This window comes from Sphaerodactylus townsendi, linkage group LG02 (genome assembly GCF_021028975.2).
Source record: "Sphaerodactylus townsendi isolate TG3544 linkage group LG02, MPM_Stown_v2.3, whole genome shotgun sequence".
Taxonomy (NCBI): domain Eukaryota; kingdom Metazoa; phylum Chordata; class Lepidosauria; order Squamata; family Sphaerodactylidae; genus Sphaerodactylus; species Sphaerodactylus townsendi.
The window spans coordinates 74007892-74025789 of record NC_059426.1 but is presented as its reverse complement, the minus strand read 5'-3'; the positions used below and the strand labels follow the sequence as shown (position 1 = coordinate 74025789).

At 42.4% G+C, this 17898-nt stretch overlaps 2 protein-coding genes across 2 annotated transcripts in view; both read left to right on the top strand.

Annotated features, from left to right (window-relative positions):
* The window catches only part of LOC125426612 (acyl-CoA (8-3)-desaturase-like), a 31656-nt gene extending 18419 nt beyond the window's left edge, over nucleotides 1–13237 (top strand). Inside the window, exons 7-11 of the mRNA XM_048485117.1 lie at nucleotides 780–856; nucleotides 5375–5472; nucleotides 10695–10791; nucleotides 12829–12908; nucleotides 13117–13237. Of these exons, the coding sequence (XP_048341074.1) occupies nucleotides 780–856; nucleotides 5375–5472; nucleotides 10695–10791; nucleotides 12829–12908; nucleotides 13117–13195 (431 nt within the window). The 3' untranslated portion in view covers nucleotides 13196–13237. The remainder of the gene's footprint in view (nucleotides 1–779; nucleotides 857–5374; nucleotides 5473–10694; nucleotides 10792–12828; nucleotides 12909–13116) is intronic.
* The window catches only part of LOC125426611 (acyl-CoA (8-3)-desaturase-like), a 181856-nt gene extending 166546 nt beyond the window's left edge, over nucleotides 1–15310 (top strand). Inside the window, exon 12 of the mRNA XM_048485116.1 lies at nucleotides 13421–15310. Coding sequence (XP_048341073.1) covers nucleotides 13421–13472 — 52 coding nt within the window. The 3' untranslated portion in view covers nucleotides 13473–15310. The remainder of the gene's footprint in view (nucleotides 1–13420) is intronic.
* The last annotated feature ends 2588 nt before the right edge of the window (nucleotides 15311–17898 follow it).

Here is a 17898-nt window from a genome sequence, read left to right as displayed (position 1 = left end):
GAGAGCGAAGTTACAATAGTCTAATCTGGAGATGACCGTTGCGTGGATCACTGTGGCCAGGTCGGTCTGGGAGAGAAAGGGGGCCAACCGCCGGGCCTGGCGAAGGTGGAAAAAAGCAACCCAGGTTATATGGGCCACCTGGGTCTCCATTGATAGAGACGAATCTAGGTGGACCCCCAGGTTGCGCTAAATACTAAATTAGAGGGAATAGAAGATCATGCCAATAGAATTTTACATCATTACAGTGAGCTAGCAATTGTGTGTGTGTGTTAAGAGCCATCAAGTCACTTTCAACTAATAAGAATACTGTAAATCAGTGTCCTCAATTACTAACTTTTAAAAAGACAAAAAAAGCCCTCTAGTTGTAGAGGAGTGTCAAGTAAGGGGATCTGATGTGTGAATATTTCATCACAGATGTGAATGTCTCAGCCAGCTATGAAGTATCATCACCATGTGGAGGAAGCCTTAGTCTTGACAGTTGACAAATTCCACCATTTATAAAGTTGACACAGTTTGCAAATTCTACCATTTATAAATGTATAGCTCTTAGTCATAGTTCAGTGGTAGAATACCTGTTATTCATGCAGAAGGTCTTGAGTTCTATTTATGCATAATAAAGGGACATCAGGTTGGATGAACTGTTAAGAGTTGCTCTAGGATAGCAAGTATTATTTTGCCATTTTGACCAGAACGTAAAAATCCTTGAGAAATATGCTACCAATTTGCATTAGACTAATTTTCATCTTTCTATTGTTTTTGTTTTCTTCTTTTCATCAAAGTCTTAGCTCCGTTGACTTTCATAATTTTTGTCCAGGGGGCTATAGTCCGCTATACGGTTAAGAGGAAAAAGTGGGTGGTAAGTACTTTGCAAACTAATATTTGAAATTCTTTCTCTTATGGATAAATTATTGGGAGAATAATGCATGAAGTAATGCATAAATGTACTCTATCATCAGTGCCCACCAATAGCGGCTAGTGAGGCATGGGGGAGGGGAGGAAGTCCCTCCAAATACGAAATACGCAAATATGGATCTAAAATGGAGAGAAAAATATAGGGGAAGGCATCCTTCCAATCCATGCAGCAAAGTCTGCTGCCTCCTCCATCTTAAGCTTTTCAGAAAAAACATTTAAATTGGAGAAAATTGGAGAAAGTCTCTTTAAATGAGAGGAAGGCATTACTCAGCCTTCACTGGGAGGGATGGTAGTATGGAATGCCTTAGTAACTGTCGTGTTGTCCAGCAGTTAGTGAAGATTTAAGGGCACAAGAGGACATGGATATAAAACTTTTTAAAATTCATACATACTCCAGCTGAATGAAACTGCTTCAACCCAATCTATTTTTTAAAGAAATACTATTTCAATGACAAAACTAATTCACTTTGAGAATAAGCAACCAGTCAAAAATGTTTGAGATAACTGGCAAGTGTATTACTTATATTATTTCACTCCCCCACCCCCCCCAAAAAATAATGACGGAAAGTGAAGGATATTGCTGAAATGATCTGTATAAACTATCAGTAACTTTTGTAATATAATAAATATTAGATTGAGTCTAAAGGAAAATAGACAAATGACTAATCACATTTTGGAAAACGATAATAGGTCAATATAATTTATATTTTATTTATTTATTTATTTATTTATTAGATTTTTATACCGCCCTATCCCCGAGGGGCTCCGGGCGTAAGAATTTCTTATTTTGTAAGAAAAATGTTAGAACAGTGTAGCAGAAATCATTTATCAGTGCTCTTTATATATTTTGGATTATTAGAATTTACATTAAGAACAGCCATAATTGGAGTTTTAAATATATATGTGTGTGTGTGTGTGTGTGTGTGTGTGTGTGTGTGTGTGTGTGTGTGTGTGTGTGTGTGTGTGTAATTTAAGTATAATTTAGTTTTGTCTCTTAGTCTCTAGAATTAACCAATTATGATTTGGTTACAGTTCCTTTTTTCCCATTCTGCTAATTATTGTCTATTAAAAAATTAAAATAAAAAAGGAATACTAAATCAATCTTTGGCAAGTCCCTAGAATTAAGGATATTCATGTTTAAGCTACCTAGAATGCCCATGCTCAGCACAAAGCATTCCTGGATACCTAAGAAATAGAGATTGTGGCCTGTGAGATTTCAAATACTTAATACAGCCCAGAATGCAACCAGTGCCTACTGTGCTCCCAGGAAATTGTGGCTGCCAAGTTTGATAGCAGCAGAATCCTCCCAAAAGTAATTGAGATCCAGATTTACTCTGTACTGGGACAAGCTCACACAGTTAGTGTGGTAGGTTTGGCAACAGACATCTGTGCAATCTGTTTTTTTCCAGTTTGCTTCCTCTGAGGATAGGAACACGTTACTTCCTCTGCCCCATTCCACACATACCTTTTAAGATATTGTAGTTAGGCATCTCACTTGAATTGAATGACAATTCAAATTTGATTTGAAAATCTAACTTTCTCTTACAGTTCTGCCAGTCTCAGCTGTTTTTCCGTTCTTCTGACAATATTGTTGAAATTTGATAGAAATGTTGCCATTAAAACTAGTTTTTTCATGAAAGTTGCATATAAATGGCACAAAAGTGATATAAAAATAACATCTAACAGAAGGTTTTAAAGGAAACAAAGGAAAATGTAAAAATTGCTAAAGAAAACAGATGAGGTAAAATGGTTTTTCCAACTGTGCACATTTTTTAAAAAAAACAAACATATTTACAGTCCAATCTAGATGGGGGCCCACAGCAGCCAGGATCTCAGGGTTCCTGATTGGTTCCTCATCAGCATGGGCAGGAGGAAAACCATGAAGTCCTCCTGCCCCTGGGAAACCCCATAGGGGAAAGGAACCTGCTTCAAGAAAATCATGATGCAAGTTTGGGGCCAATCATGTCGTCATCCAGAGGCTGAAAGTCCTGTGGAAGTGCTCCTATCAGCATGAGCCCATACCACATTCATTGGGGGATTCTTCTCCCCCCACCCCACACACACTCTGGATTGGGCTCAAAGTCTTAAATACTATCAGGGACGTTGCTATAGATTTTTTATAGGGGGGTTCGGAGTGGGGCCATACCCCCACCCGCCCCTAGGGCATGGCCACGCCTCCCCAAGCCCCGCCCCTGGCCTAGCGCTTAGAAAAGCAGCTCTCCGAGGCCAGAGACGGCAGACTCCCCTGCCCTGTCCTCTCCTGCCCCCCACCAGCTGGCTCCCAGCTGGCAGCTGGCAGTTCCTTCTGCCCTCCCCACTGGGCAGAGGCATAGAGGGAAAATGGAGCCTGGTGCAAAATCTGAGCCCCCCCCCCGGGCAGCCATGGGATGCTGGAATCCACCCCCAAACAGCATCACTTTCAATGGTGTTTAAACTAGAGAGCCAAAATTCTCCTTTTAAATCCACCTTAAAAGGAGAATTTGGGGTCCCCAGTTAAGCAACATTGAAAGTGATGCTGTTTTGGGGTGGATTATCCCCCGCCCTAAAACAGCATCACTTTCAATGTGGCGTAGTGGTTAAGAGCAGGTGCATTCTAAACTGGAGGAACCGGGTTTGATTCCCTGCTCTGCCATTTGGGCTGTGGAGGCTTATCTGGGGAATTCAGATTAGCCTGTGCACTCCCACACATGCCAGCTGGGTGACCTTGGGCTAGTCACAGCTTTTCGGAGCTCTCTCAGCCCCACCTACCTCACAGGGTGTTTGTTCTGAGGGAGGAAGAGCAAGGAGATTGTAAGCTACTTTGAGTCTCCTACAGAAGAGAAAGGGGGGATATCAATCCAAATTATTATTCTTCTAAACTGTGGACCTCAGATTCTCCCTTTAAATCCATGCCGAAGGGTGTGGAGAATCTGGGGAAATTTGGGGGGTGCCTGCTGTCAGGGGCACAATTGTTAAGCTAGAAGCACCAAACTTTCAGAGTATCTTTAGGAGACTCTCCTAATGATACCACCCAGGTTTGGTGAAGTTTTGTTCAGGGGGTCCAAAGTTATGGGCCCTCAAAGGTGTAGCCCCCATCTCCTATTAGCTCCCATTGGAAACAATGGGGGATGGGGCACCCCCTTTGGGAGTCCATAGCTTTGGACCCCCTGGACCAAACTTCACAAAGCCTGGGTGGTATCAATAAGAGACTCTCCTGATGATACCTCCCAGGTTTGGTGAAGTTTGGTTCAGGGTGTCCAAAGTTATGGACCCTCAAAGGTGTAGTCCCCATCTTCTATTAGCTCCCATTGGAAACAATGGAGGATGGGGGCATCCCCTTTGGGAGTCCGTAACTTTGGACCCCCTGAGCCAAACCTCACCAAACTCGGGTAGTATCATCAGGAGAGTATCCCAAACAGTCCCTGAAAGTTTGGTGCTGCTAGCCCAAACAATGCGCCCCCCTGTAGGCCAAAAACCAAAAACCCACTAAAATGTTTTTGAAACCCACAAACAGGTGGGCGGAGCTTCGGACATGAATGGGGGGTTTGAACCCAAGAACCCCCCCTTACCTACTTCCTTCAATGCTATAATGCTTCTTTTTTATTTTGATGTTTGGTTCAAAATATATGGTATACTGTACCACCACCTACTGGCAGAAAACAAGCATTACTTCTTATAGAGTTGCATTGAACAATGTTCAAAACATCCATATGTACTGTGTCTCATTTTTCGTCCTTTAACTCAGGTAAGCTGTGCTAATAAAGTAGTCAAACGGTATAAATTCAACAGTCTTATAAATGTATTACAGCAAATGTGTATTCATCCTACACATATGTCTACATCTGTTTGTGAGACAGAGCCAAGATTTGTTTGGTTTAAAAAGAAAACCAGGAACCAATCCCTAGACAAATGTGTGGGTTTAATAGTACAGTCAAACATATAACTATTGAATATAAATTGAGGATTACTGACATGCATGCAAACAAAAGCCATGTGTGCACTGGGCATTTAATTGTTCATTGTAATATATAAATAGGACACTGTGTATTCCACATGGGATATAAATGTGTTAAAAAAGAATGGATGCTAATCCTTAAGGAATCGAACAACTGACCTCAGCATTTTTACTGAAGAAAAAGTCTGAGTGTCCTCAGAATTTGTTATAGATGCCCTCTCCCTGAAGAATTCTGCTGGGAGTTCTTGTTTTTTTTAAAGTGAGATGTTGATTTCTATACAAAATCTATCTAATGTATTAGATTCAAGTTTGTGCCATCTGAATGGCAACTAGCCCCTTTCATGCTGTTGTGATTGCCCTTTGCAGTGTAACAATCCTCAGAAATGTCCATGCATGCATAGATTTCTCAGTGGGCTTAGTAGTCTCTCATATTGCACGAGAAGAAGTTTGTAATGAAAATGATAAAGAAAATTGCAACGCGTCTTCATCCCCTTCTCCCCCATGCCTTAACACTGCTCTTTTTGGCAGGAGCTTATTGTCGTCGTGCTCTTCAATATCCGTCTTGGTCTCATGTATGTTCCTTTAATGGGATTTAAGAGCTTCATGGCATTCTACTTCTTATCCAGGTAATATACTTTGTGCAAAATTTCCTTCTGATTGTTGTTGCTACTCAGCTCTTAACTTTATTTGCTCTAAACTGGTCTTGCATCCAGCAGCATTTAAGCAGCAATCAACAGTGCAGTTCTCTTTCCTGGGAGAAAGCCAGAACAGCCACCTGAGTAGACCTCAGTAAAATTCTAAGCAGATCTTCTTAGGTTTGCTCTGTCAATATACTGACACTAACCTGTTTTGAAACCCTTAGATGAGTCAGCCATAGACAGCAATTTTCCTTTTACTGTTGCTTTAACAAGGAATGATCAGCGGTACATCTGGTAAACATCTGCACAGCCATGCTATGGAATCTGCATCAGAATAAGTGCTAGTACAATTAAAGGGCTATTATACCTATGTGAGGTATAAACTTTCTGCTTGGTAATGTTACAGATATAAGAGGAAGGATGCCCTTCTTCAAGTGTTCTGCCTTACAGGGCAATCAAGGATGACCTCGTGTTACAGATAGCTCTTATGGCTTTTGTAGTTAATGACAGCCTCCACTAAAACATCTATGATAACTTTGATTAACTGGAGAGAAAACAGAGAGACTAAACCCAAGCAACTAAAATAATAGCAGATAAATCAGTCAATAAAATGAGAATGTAATTACTGAACATATAGAATTTAGTATCAAGAGTCATGTTGAGCTACCAGCAAACAAAGCAAACTGGTTGTTTCATTAGCTCACAGTCTGTCCAAAGTGACTGTTTGTTTGTTTGTTTGTTTATTCCATTTATACCCTACCCTACACTGAAATCCCAGGGTGGCTTACATAATGGGGTTAAAAGCCCCCTTAAAACGTTACAATCCTAAAAACATAAAACATTAAAAACCACCATAAAAACATCCCTTAAAACAGTCAATAAAAGCATCCATTAAAAATCCCCCCACCCTTCAGATGGCATTGATATGGGGGACCTGGAGGTCACACATTGAAAACTTGGGTAAAGAGAAAGGTTTTAACCAGGCACCCAAATCCATAAAGTGTTGGCACCTGTTGAATTTCTGCAGGGAGACTGTTCCACAGCTTGAGGCCTGCCACAGAGAAAGCCCTCCTGCATGTCCCCTCCCGCCGCACCTCAGCAGCAGGAGGGATCACCAGGAGGGCCTCCCCACTTGACGTCAGTGCACGGGCTTGCTTATATGGGTACAGGCACTTCTTTAGGTAGGTGGGACCCAAGCCATTTAAAGCTTTAAATATGATTGTCAATACCTTGAATTGGGCCCGATAGAGAATGGGGAGCCAGGGCAGTTCTTTCAAGGCTGGCTGTCATGGAAGGCTCAACAATTCACCTTTTTATGGGTTTTGATTCAGCATACACTCCGAGACAAAAATCCTTTTTTTTTTTAATTCATTAAGTCCTGTTTATATCAGATATCTAGAATAGGCTAGCATAACAAAATTCCCCAAAAGCTAGCGTGCTTCAAGTTCACAAAAAAGCACGTAAGAATGCTTAATGTCCATAACAGGCAAGCTTAATCGTATATTACAAATTGCCCTACTGAACCATAGTCGCTCTATTTACATATCAACTCCTTTCTTTCGTCTGCTCAAAAAAAGGCAAATTTTCCTTTTTATAAAACTACTAATCAGTAATTTCCCTTCAATCAATCAGGAGTGAAATTAAATTAAAAGGAGCCATTAATAACATCATTATAGCCCATGAATACACAGGTCAACATTCTTTGAAACTTCACCAATTAACAATTTCACACAGCTGGTGATGACCTTCAGCCCATTGTTATTCCACCTTAGAAGGGGCTAGCTGGAAAAGAGCCAAAGGTGATTAACACTTTAAAAACATAGACAAGACTTACAGAGAAAATTGACATCGTTACAGTTAAATCAAAACCAGTTCTTTCTCCACACTGGCATTATATGCAACTGGCCAGATTGACCCATCCAGCCTAGCTGCTGCATTTTGCACCATCTCCAGCTTTCAGGCTGACTCCAAGGAAAGCCCCATGTAAAGTGCATTGCAGTAATCAAGACAGGAGGTTATCAGGGCATGCAGTACTGTGGCCAGTACTAACCCTAACCCCAACCCATGGAGCTGCTCCATGGCTGAGAGGTCCAGAAGAATTAACAGGGAGAAATCCCCCCTGTCCCTCTCCCAGTAAAGGTCATCTATCAGGGTGACCAAGGCCATTTCTGTGCTGAAACCATGCCTGAAACCAGATTGAAATGGATCTAGATAGTCAGCTTCCTCCAGGCATATCTGCAGTTGAGTAGCCACCACTATCTCCAGGACCTTCCTTAAAAAGCGGACACTGGCAACTGGATGGCAGTTGTCCAAAACTGTAGAATCCAGGGAGTGCCTCTTCAGAAGGGGGTGAACTACTGCCTCCTTAAGAACCAGCACCAGCACCTCCTCTCTCAATGAGGCATTGGCAACACCCTGAATCCACTCAGCCAGTCCCCCTCGGCTTGATCTAATCAGTCAAGATGGGCACAGGTCCAGGAGGCAAGTGATAGGCCGCATCCTTGTGAGCAACCTGTCCACATCCATAGACTGCAACAACTGAAATTGATCCATTATAACATGACCAGACAGCCCCCTGGACAACCCCACTGAAAACTGCTCAATGGTTGCATCCAATACCCTGCGAATCTGGGCAACTTTATCCTGAAAGGGCTCAGAGGAGTGTCACAACAGATCTCCAGGGGTGTCCCAGTCCCCACCCCTGATTGTAGGATAGCAAGCCATTCACTGCTTGGAACAGTTCTGTTAGACGATTACTTGAGGATGCGATGACGAAGGAGAAGTAGACACTCTCTTTGCCTGTCTCACCGCCACCTGATAGGTCCAAAAATGGTCTCTAACCAGTTTTTGGTCAGACCCACAGTGGGATTTCAACCACCTGTGCTCTAGCATTTGTCCCTCCTGTTTTATTACCAGCAAATCCCCATTGAACCAAGGGGCTAAGCAAGTCTACAGGCTGGACGGAGATGCTTGGGAGCAATTGTGTCAAAGGCCCTCTTGATTTCACCATTCTACAGTGAAACCAGGGCCTCAACAGGAGCACCTTGCCTGGAAACCCCGCCAGAGCTCTCAGGAATCCATCAGACTCCATTTTTCTCCATGGGCAGTTGTAATAGGACCCTCACCCCTGCGGTGGGAAGGAGCAGCCAGCAGTCCAAACTTCACCAGATGATGATCCATCCATGACAATGTGCAAATAACCAGTCCTCCAATCAATGGATCAACCCCCACTCCCTCTGTGGCAAACACCAGATTGAGAGTATGTCCCGCTACATGGGTTGGTCCAGACACAAATTGAGATAGCCCCAGGGTGGCCATGAGGTCCTAAGCCTGACTATCAGAGACATCCTCAGTATGGTAGTTGAAGTCTCCCAGAATAACAGTGGTACAGGAGTCCATCACCATCTCTGAGACAGCTTCTGCCAGCTCAGGTAGGGAGGCTGCTGGGCAGTGGGGTGAGCAATACACCAGCAACAATGCCAACTTATCTCTCTGGCCAAACACCAAATACAAACTCTCGACTCCAGACACAGGACGAGAGGGTTGCCTGGTGAATGTGCATGACTCCTTGTAGACTGTGGCTACCCCATAATCCCGCCCCTCTAGTATGGGCTGGTGCTGCACTTGATAACCTGGGGGGCAAAACTGGGTCTGGGGGGCAAAACCCTCCCCCCAGCTTGTCCGCCTACGTCTCTATTATACAAGGCACATTGCCCCTCTCATCCAGAATCAAATCCTGGATGAGAGCTGTCTTGTTCAGGGCTGACCTAGCATTCAAAAGCAGCAGCACCAGGCTAGTGGACAGGATGACTGACCTTCCTACCTCCCTTTGGATGGGGAGCAATGTGCTTTCTGAAAACCATTATCCTCTGACCCCCCCAGCACCATAACACCCCTTGTCCATAAGCACTGGGATGGCCTCAGCCTCCCTGCCCTTCCCCTCACCCAGGCATATCTCCCAGGTGGCCTTGCCCTCTATTTATCTTCTAGGTCCCCTACTATGCCCTTGGGAGTGGGCCCACCTCTCACTTGGAGGGAGAGCAATGGAAAGACCCCATGAATGGACTCTCACTCCAAATTGGGGACTTCTGACCAGAGCATCCTCCCATCACGCCCCAGGAGCTCTATCCCACTCCCAAGCAGAAAGATGGATATCAATAGGGGACCCATGGAGGCAGTCCTTCTCTTACCCAAATGCCAGCTAACCCCCAAATCCCACAAGCTAAAACAAAGCTAAAAAAATTAAACAATAACAATATAACCCCACTTAGTCTGCCAAGTCCAGCCACATGCCCATAAGTCCCACTAAGTCCACATGCCCAAATCAAATGAGAAGAAGTGGCCTGCCCTCAAACAGTCCCCAAATGGGCCTACAATGAACATCACCTTTATGCCACCACCCGTTATCCACTGCCCAAGCCTTGGGCTGCTGCTGTTGAAGTAGTTGTCAGGCCCCACCCCCTGCAGGTGTTCCCAATAGGGTGGGGTTCTGGAGCTGCAGGCCACAGCTCACCCAGTCAGGCTTGCAGTTCTTCCAGTGGCCAATGAAGGCTTCTCTAAGTGGCAGGCAGTATTGCAGGCAGGGCTGACAGGCTACAAAACTGAGGAAACAAACGCTCCAAAATCATCACTAGGTAGAGCTTCCAGTTATCATGAAAGAAATTATCCAATATCATATTATTTAGAAATTAGTGAACCTTCAGCTAAAGTAAGAAAAGTACTGGCAATTGTGAGTGACTTTTGCAAATGTGGAAAAAGAGGACATGGCACATGTGATGCATTCCTGATACATATGTCAGTTCTTACATTTACAAACATGTAGTGCAGTACGGGTAAAGATAACATTTAATTAACTGTTGTTGGTTCACTTTATGTGTTGTTTGGTTACTAATTTTTTTTCTCATTGATTGGTTTATCTGACAAACATTTAATTGCTAATTTGTTTTATTGTTCCTGAGGAGAAAGTCATTTTCCCTAAATGGTCACATGTTGTTTTTAAATCAAATCAATGACTGCTGTGACAGAGACTATTTGATCTAATGATCTACTGAATTATTTAGAAAGGAGGTCATAACATTTATGGAAACAATCCCCTAATTATTAACATGCCCTAATTTGGGCAGGTAAGAGCAATGGGGCTATTTTTATAAGTAGTACCGCTTTAAAAGTAGATTTTAGTGGTGATTATTATTACCATGTTGTCTACACAGGTTCTTAGAATCCAACTGGTTTCTTTGGGTCTCACAGATGAACCACATTCCAATGAACATTGATTATGACAAGAATCTAGATTGGGTCTCTGGCCAGGTGAGAAATTTTAACTAGAGGCACGTCTTTTATCTTTATACTAATAGCCAAATCTGAGGATAGTTAAATGCGGTGACTGGAGTTGTAATGGGCAAGACTGATATTTCTACAAACATGAACAATGCTCTATGTGTGCAGAAAAACATGAAATCTAAATACATGGAGGGGGTTTAAAACCACTGAAAATGATTAAAGGATTGCCTGTAGCTTTAAGTAGTTGAGTTCTTCAGTGGCTGTTGCCAAGCAACCACAATATTCCAGGCTGGATTTCTATTTTGGTCTATCAGGGAGGACTCACTGAAGCCAGACCTAGAGTTCCCAGCACCAAGTTTAGAAATTCCTAGCGATTTTGTGATGAAGGCCAACAATAAAAGGATAATATAGGCCAACATTATATATAATAAAAAATGCAACAACTGACCATCAATTCTAAGCTGATATGCAAGAATCCTAGGCTGAATTCCCACTGAAAATTTAATCTAGATACAACCAAGTTTCAAAAGAATCGGCACCTTTTCATCCAGGTTCCAACATCCTTACTGCAGGATGTTTCTAGTGAAGACATCTAGACCTGCCCCTGGGGGGGAGGGGAGTGCCTGCTGTCAGGGGTGCAATTGTTAAGCTAGCAGCACCAAAATTTCAGAGTATGTTTAAGAGACCCTCCTGATGATACCACCCAGGTTTGGTAAAGTTTGGTTCATGGGAGCCAAAGTTATGGACCCTCAAATGTGTAGCCCCCATCTCCTATTAGCTCCTATTGGAGTGTTTTTTCAAAAAGGTGCATATACAAGCAGGTCCAGGAAAATCCCATGATAAGGGGGCGGGGGAGTGCCAGAAATGGGACTGATCTGTGTTCCATGGTTTGGCTGTAAGGAGATCTCGAGGGAACCTGGATATTTCAGGTGACTATCCCAGGATTAATTGCCAGTGAGGAAATCACCCTAGTAATCACAACTAAGACAAATCACATCCAACCTCATACACATAAGTCAGCTCACTATTTCCTCCTGGACTGACCTTCATGCAGCAACATCACAATTACATTAGGGATGCCATGCATTTCTCAGCAAATGTGTTCAGCTCATAAACTTCATTGCAGGATGCTCACTATCATATTGCAAGGCTATCAGGGGTATGGTCAGATTGTATCCAGCAACTGGAATAGCTGACAAATAAGTTTGTTGATTAGAAGTTAACTCAAAACTGTTTGGGGATCAGCTGTCCTTAAAACAAAAGAGCTACAAGGTAAGTTTTATAAAGGAGAGCTCACCACTGCAAAAGAAAGACGAAGGGCTTTTCCTTTTTTTCTCTGTTCTCAACCTGAGTAACAGTGAGATAGGGAGCATATAAAGGAAATCACCAGCTTTCTGACCAGCCTTCCCCAATGTGTGTAACACTGAACGTTCAAGAAGGCGTTGGCAGACAGTAACATTTCCAGGATGGAAGATCAGAAAAACCCACTTCCAAATGATGAGTGGGGAATTGGCTTCTGCTTCCACCCCACCCCCATCCCCACCCCATTGCTGATGTCTGCAAGTAGTCTGTTCTTTCAAATACACATGAACAGGTAGCAAACAGCTCATAGATTACACTGGTGATTAATTCTGACTAGGCAGAATTAATGGGCACATTGCAATAATCCTAATGGCTAGACTATCCTCCAAGCATGATTACCCATGCTGGTCTTACAATCATCCCTTTTTATACATGGTCCACACCAGACTAACACAGCAGCATCATATTGATTGCGGAGACTCAGTGCACTTTACAATTGTGGAGGGAGGAGGGAATTATACACACCAATATAGGCTATAAAGATAGGAACAATTAATTCAGTAACTGCATTTATATATCCCCTTTCTGTCAAGGCAGTTTCCAGTTTAGAACAATTGCTTATGACCTAAAAGACATAATGGAGAAGGACATAGAGCAGTGGTTAGAAATGCAACTAAGTTTAGTAACAGTTGACATTAAATATATTATGCTGACAATTACAAATGTGAATGAAACTCAGGAGTATTTTTTAAATTAATTTAGCTTACAGCAACATGCAATGTGGACCAATCCCTATTCAACGACTGGTATACAGGGCACTTGAACTTCCAGATTGAGCATCAGTGAGTATGAGAAACAGAGAGAAGGATATGGTATGGAATAAGGCACTTTTCTGAATGTGTCTGGGAGAGACTTTCCTTGGAAATGTGGAATTACACCCAGTTTTGGTGTTAAGGGGTTTGAGATCTTAAGCAGGGATAGAATATCATTGGGACTTTCAGTGCTGTCTAATATCTGCTGCAATCTATCCTTTGCTCTTTTCCTCTGCAGTCTTTTCCCAACGATGCCTCCTGACATTGGCTCATTATTGGAAGCTGCGGCTCCAGAAGTCCCTCTGCGCCAAACATAAGTTCAGTACCGCAAATGCGTAAACCCTCTCTGCTCACTGCCTTTGCAGGTAAGACATTATTACACAAGTAAGTGTTAATTAATTAAGTCCAAGTGGGAATGAGAAGGCTGAATGTGAGAAGGTCAGCATTGCACTGGAAAATGAGGAAAGTGGACATGGGGGGTATGGAAAGGTCAACCATTATGACAGTTACTGAGAAGAATCCTTGTCCCTTTCTCTTGGCAGCTCTCTGAAGGAATCATCAGAACACTGGGAGAATGCCTATCTCCACGGCTAAGAAGAGGCAGGGCCTCAGGAAGGAATCTACTCATGCTGTCCTCTAACATTACAGCATGAATAAATCTGGTGGGACAGGATGGTCTAACTATGCAGTTAGGGAATAGAGTAAATCTAAGGATAATGTAGAATTTCCCTTTTTGCACCAACATCTGATTTGCTAGTCTCTTGAGGTTTATGCATGAAGTCCAGGAGGGGGGCTTCACCGGAGATAGAGAAGGAAATTTAGGATTGGAAAGCACAGTTTCTCAGTTATCCTCTTCTGCTTATTGGGGAGTAAAAGCAAATCAGCTCCACTTCTGTTTTAGGGTCCTACCATGCTGCATATTGTAGGATTAATGAGCCTAGGAGTAGTATTTATTTATTTAATTTATTTATTGGAATGTATACTATGCCCTATAGGGAAGTCTCAGGGCAGCTTAATAATTAAAAGCAACAATAAAAGCATCATATAAAACAATCCTAAAAACCATAGATCTACCCATCCACACACCCTCCCCAACCCCAAACCAGCAGCCACCAGAGTGAACATCGAGGGCATCAAAGGCTGAAGGCCTGGGTGAATAGGAAGGTATTTGCCAGACACCAAAAAGCATAAAGGGTCGGCACATGGTGAATTACCAGGGGAAGGCTGTTTCATAGTCTCGGTCCAGCCACAAAGAAAGCCCTCCTGTGTATTACCAGCATATGAAGGGATCACCAGGAGAGCTCCCCTGTGAAGGAAAACAGTATGCACATTTCTTTGCTTTTGGTATACTTATGTCAATTAAACTGTTAAAATAGTGTACAGGTTTAAGCCTCATAGGTTAAAAAAAAAGTCTGAGCCATTATGTAGCTTCTTACATTTAAGCTATTTCCGCATGGGAAAATAGTACCTGTGTACCACCAGGTTTTTTAAAAAAACTTGAGTCTATTTTATTCTGCTTTCTCCCTCGGAGCCAAGTTGGGACTGGGAGGTAATACTCCAGTTCGTTCCACACAAGCCTGGGTCTTTTGTATTTACACCACAAGTGCATCCCTGTTGATTGGTCGTCCCAGAGTGATGAGGTGGTAAAAATAAACTGGTTCTGCTCCCATGGTGTTTGCATGGCAGCGGGGTCACCCTGGGATATTTTAAAAGAATCGCCAATTTTGCATTTTTTGAAAATCACAGGGTATGGGAAATATTGTGGGGCAACTCCAGGGCAGGCCTGCTTTAGGACCAGGAACTGTGCAGAAACATTGGCTGCACAGGGATATTTCTCTTGCTTAACCCAGGATATTTTGACCATGCAGAAACGGCCTTAGTCTGCAAGATACACTAACCATGTGGAGTTTTTTTAATTTCATATGACATTTTTTCATTTAAAAGCATCACCATGTGCATTAGATATGTTGAATTGTTAGCTTGTTACCTCAGGAATTCTCAATAATTCAATAATGATTTTGTAAACAGAAATGTTTGTGTTAGGGTATTGCATACAAAGTCTTTAGTATTTGTTGGCTGAAGAGGATTGATTGCTTAAAAGAATAGGGTTTCAGAGGGTAGCTGTGTCTGCAGTAGAACAGCAAGATTTGAGTCCAGTAGTACCTTAGTGACCAACAAGATTTTTGGATTTTTGGTATGACATCTGGACTCAGATCTGAAAGAAAGGAGCTACTCCTCTGCAGCCAACAAATACTAAAGCCTTTGTTTGCAATACCCTAACATAAACATTTCTAATTACAAAATCATTAGAGAGCATCAGTGTCATAGTGGTTAAGAGCAGGTGTACTCTAATCTGGAGGAACTGGGTTTGAGTCCCTGCTCTGCTGCTCTGCTGCTTGAGCTGTGGAGGCTTATCTGGGGAATTCAGATTAGCCTGTGTACTCCAACAAATGCCAGCTGGGTGACCTTGGACTTGTCTCAGTTCTTCTGAGTTCTCTCAGCCCCACCTACCTCACAGGGTGTTTGTTGTGGGGCGGGGGAGGGAAAGGAGTTTGTTAGCCCCTTTGTGTCTCCTTACAGGAGAGAAAGGGGGATATAAATCCAACTCTTCTTCTCTCTAGCCATTTGCTGATCTGTGGTCTTTCCTCAATACAATGGTTTCTATAACTTGCTTTAAGTAGTTAGTGGTAACTTCTGGGATGTGAAATATCCAGAACCGTGGAAGAAGAAAAGGGGGATAAGCACATTGTGATTTATGAGTGTCTTTGATAATCCTTTATAGTCCAGTATGAATATTATTACTTTGAGCAATTAGCAATCATGTCAAGTGCTCTTGCCAAAGTGTGAAAAGAGAGAGAGGAGAGAGTTTGACTTTTATTCAGAGAATGCTCAGAACACTTGATCTTAGCCATACTACAACAAAAAATAAACTATGAAGTCAAGATCACATCAAAAATTAACACTGTAATTGGGATAATGTAATGAACACAAATACAAAATTAGTGTGTCAGTATGAATATTTTATCATAGAAACAACTTGATTACATTAAGTGTTTTTTCTACATCAATTGTAACTTTCAGAACATTGCAGTCCAGAAATATGTAATCAAGTTGTGTCTGATATATTATATTTACATTAATTTTGTGTGTGTTCATTACATGTTATTCTGATTGCAGTGTGAATTTTTGATGAGGTCTTAACTTCAGTCTCTTTTTTGTTGAAGGACTCTTGCCAGATACGTCATCAGCCAGATCCATGATAATCTGTATCATGTATTTTTATTGTTGTTCCCATACACTTTGGCTGATTATGCACAACATGGTTGTTACATGATGGAGACAGATGTCAGTTGCAGCAAGATTTCTTGCATGGACCTATTTCCTCAGGTCCCACTTTCACTTCTCATTCTCTCGGCAGCAAGTGAGATCACTTTTAGCAAAACTTTTAATTTGTTTTGCTGCCAGAGCAGGGAAATTTGCCAGTAAGCATAGTTTTGCCCTGGAGATCTTCTCTTTGCCCATAGCCAGCCTTCCCTCTCCCTCATGCCGCTTTGCATGCCTTTTCCCTTGCCCCCCTTTTATGCTGCTGGCTGCTTCAAGTAATAGAAAAGAAGCTCCTTCACACAACACCAACCTCTAAGTCTCTCAATATTTTGAGATATCAGTATAAAGAGAGCTTGGAAATAACAACTCTCTGTCCTCCAGCAGCAGCAGCACCATCACCACCTCTCTCTAAATGGTTATCTGTCACAGCAGTCTCACCCTCTCTGGGTCGCTCATCGAACTGCACAACTCTGCTTACAGTAATTTGGTTAGTGCTTGGATCGTACCCTGTATCCCTTGCTTTTCTGGAGATATAATACCCCTCAAATATGCCTTCTCTTCTTGGTAGTGAGGTCTAGAAGATCTTCTTTCTTTGGTGGTATAGAACATACCCTGTACATCCGCTAAAAAAATCCTGGTAGTATACCCCTCTAGCTGCTAAAAACTAGAAGAACGTTGTTGTAACAGGACCCATGTGTTTGATGGGTTTTTAAATGATACACATTCATAGAGATTCTTAAGTAGCAGAGATGTGCAAAGGCAAAATAAAAGTATGCAGGGATGCTGAGTTGCCTTTGTATAAAAATATACCTTACTAGCTTAAAGGAGGGGAGAGTTAAATGGAGATAAAAGCAACAACAAGCTATTCTGTTCTGTTACATATTTACAGAAGAAGACTACATCCTTGCAGCTAATTTGCTAACTAACCTCGTGGCTTAGAACAAGTGTGCTGCTACTGGGCTAGAGCAAAGAACTCAGGCTAGTTTTATAACTTTAGATGTGTGTGCTACTCAGCACATAGCCAATGGTGATTTCCTGACCAATAGCAAATCAATAGGACAGGTCATAAAACAGTGATCTAAACAACTACTTTACAAACAAACAGTTAACCCTTTAGTTTAGTAGCTGGATTGTGTGAGACACTTGCAAATACCAACACTATCCTTATTAGAGCCCTTTTCAGGATTTGCACAGTGTGGCAGTTAGGGGACTGCACTTTTATTGCATTCCAAAAACACTTGCTCCTTTCTCGTGTATACAGATTATATGTTCTCTTTTTATTAAAATTCTTTACTGTTAGTCTGATCTCTGTACCCACATTAAGCCCATTCGGTTACATTGATCAAGGAGAAGTGAGGGGAGGGGGTAGCAGCCAATCCCTTTACCCCCTAGGCTGAGCAAATGCGTGCAATAGTCCTTGCATTATCTAGTGGAAGCAAAGTGGAAGCTGGAATTGGTGCAGTATGAGGCAGCTAGACTGTTAGTTGGTACATCTGGCCGGCACATATCATGCTGTTTTCCTTAAGGAACTGCACTGGTTCCCAATTTGCTTTCAGGCCCTATTCAAAATGTAGAGCCCTAAATGGCTTCGGCCCTGCCTACCCGAAGGAACGCCTACACCTGTATGTACATGCCCAAGCCCTGAAGTCACAGGGGGGGGGGGTGCTGCTGGTGATACCTCCCCTCATCCCTTGGT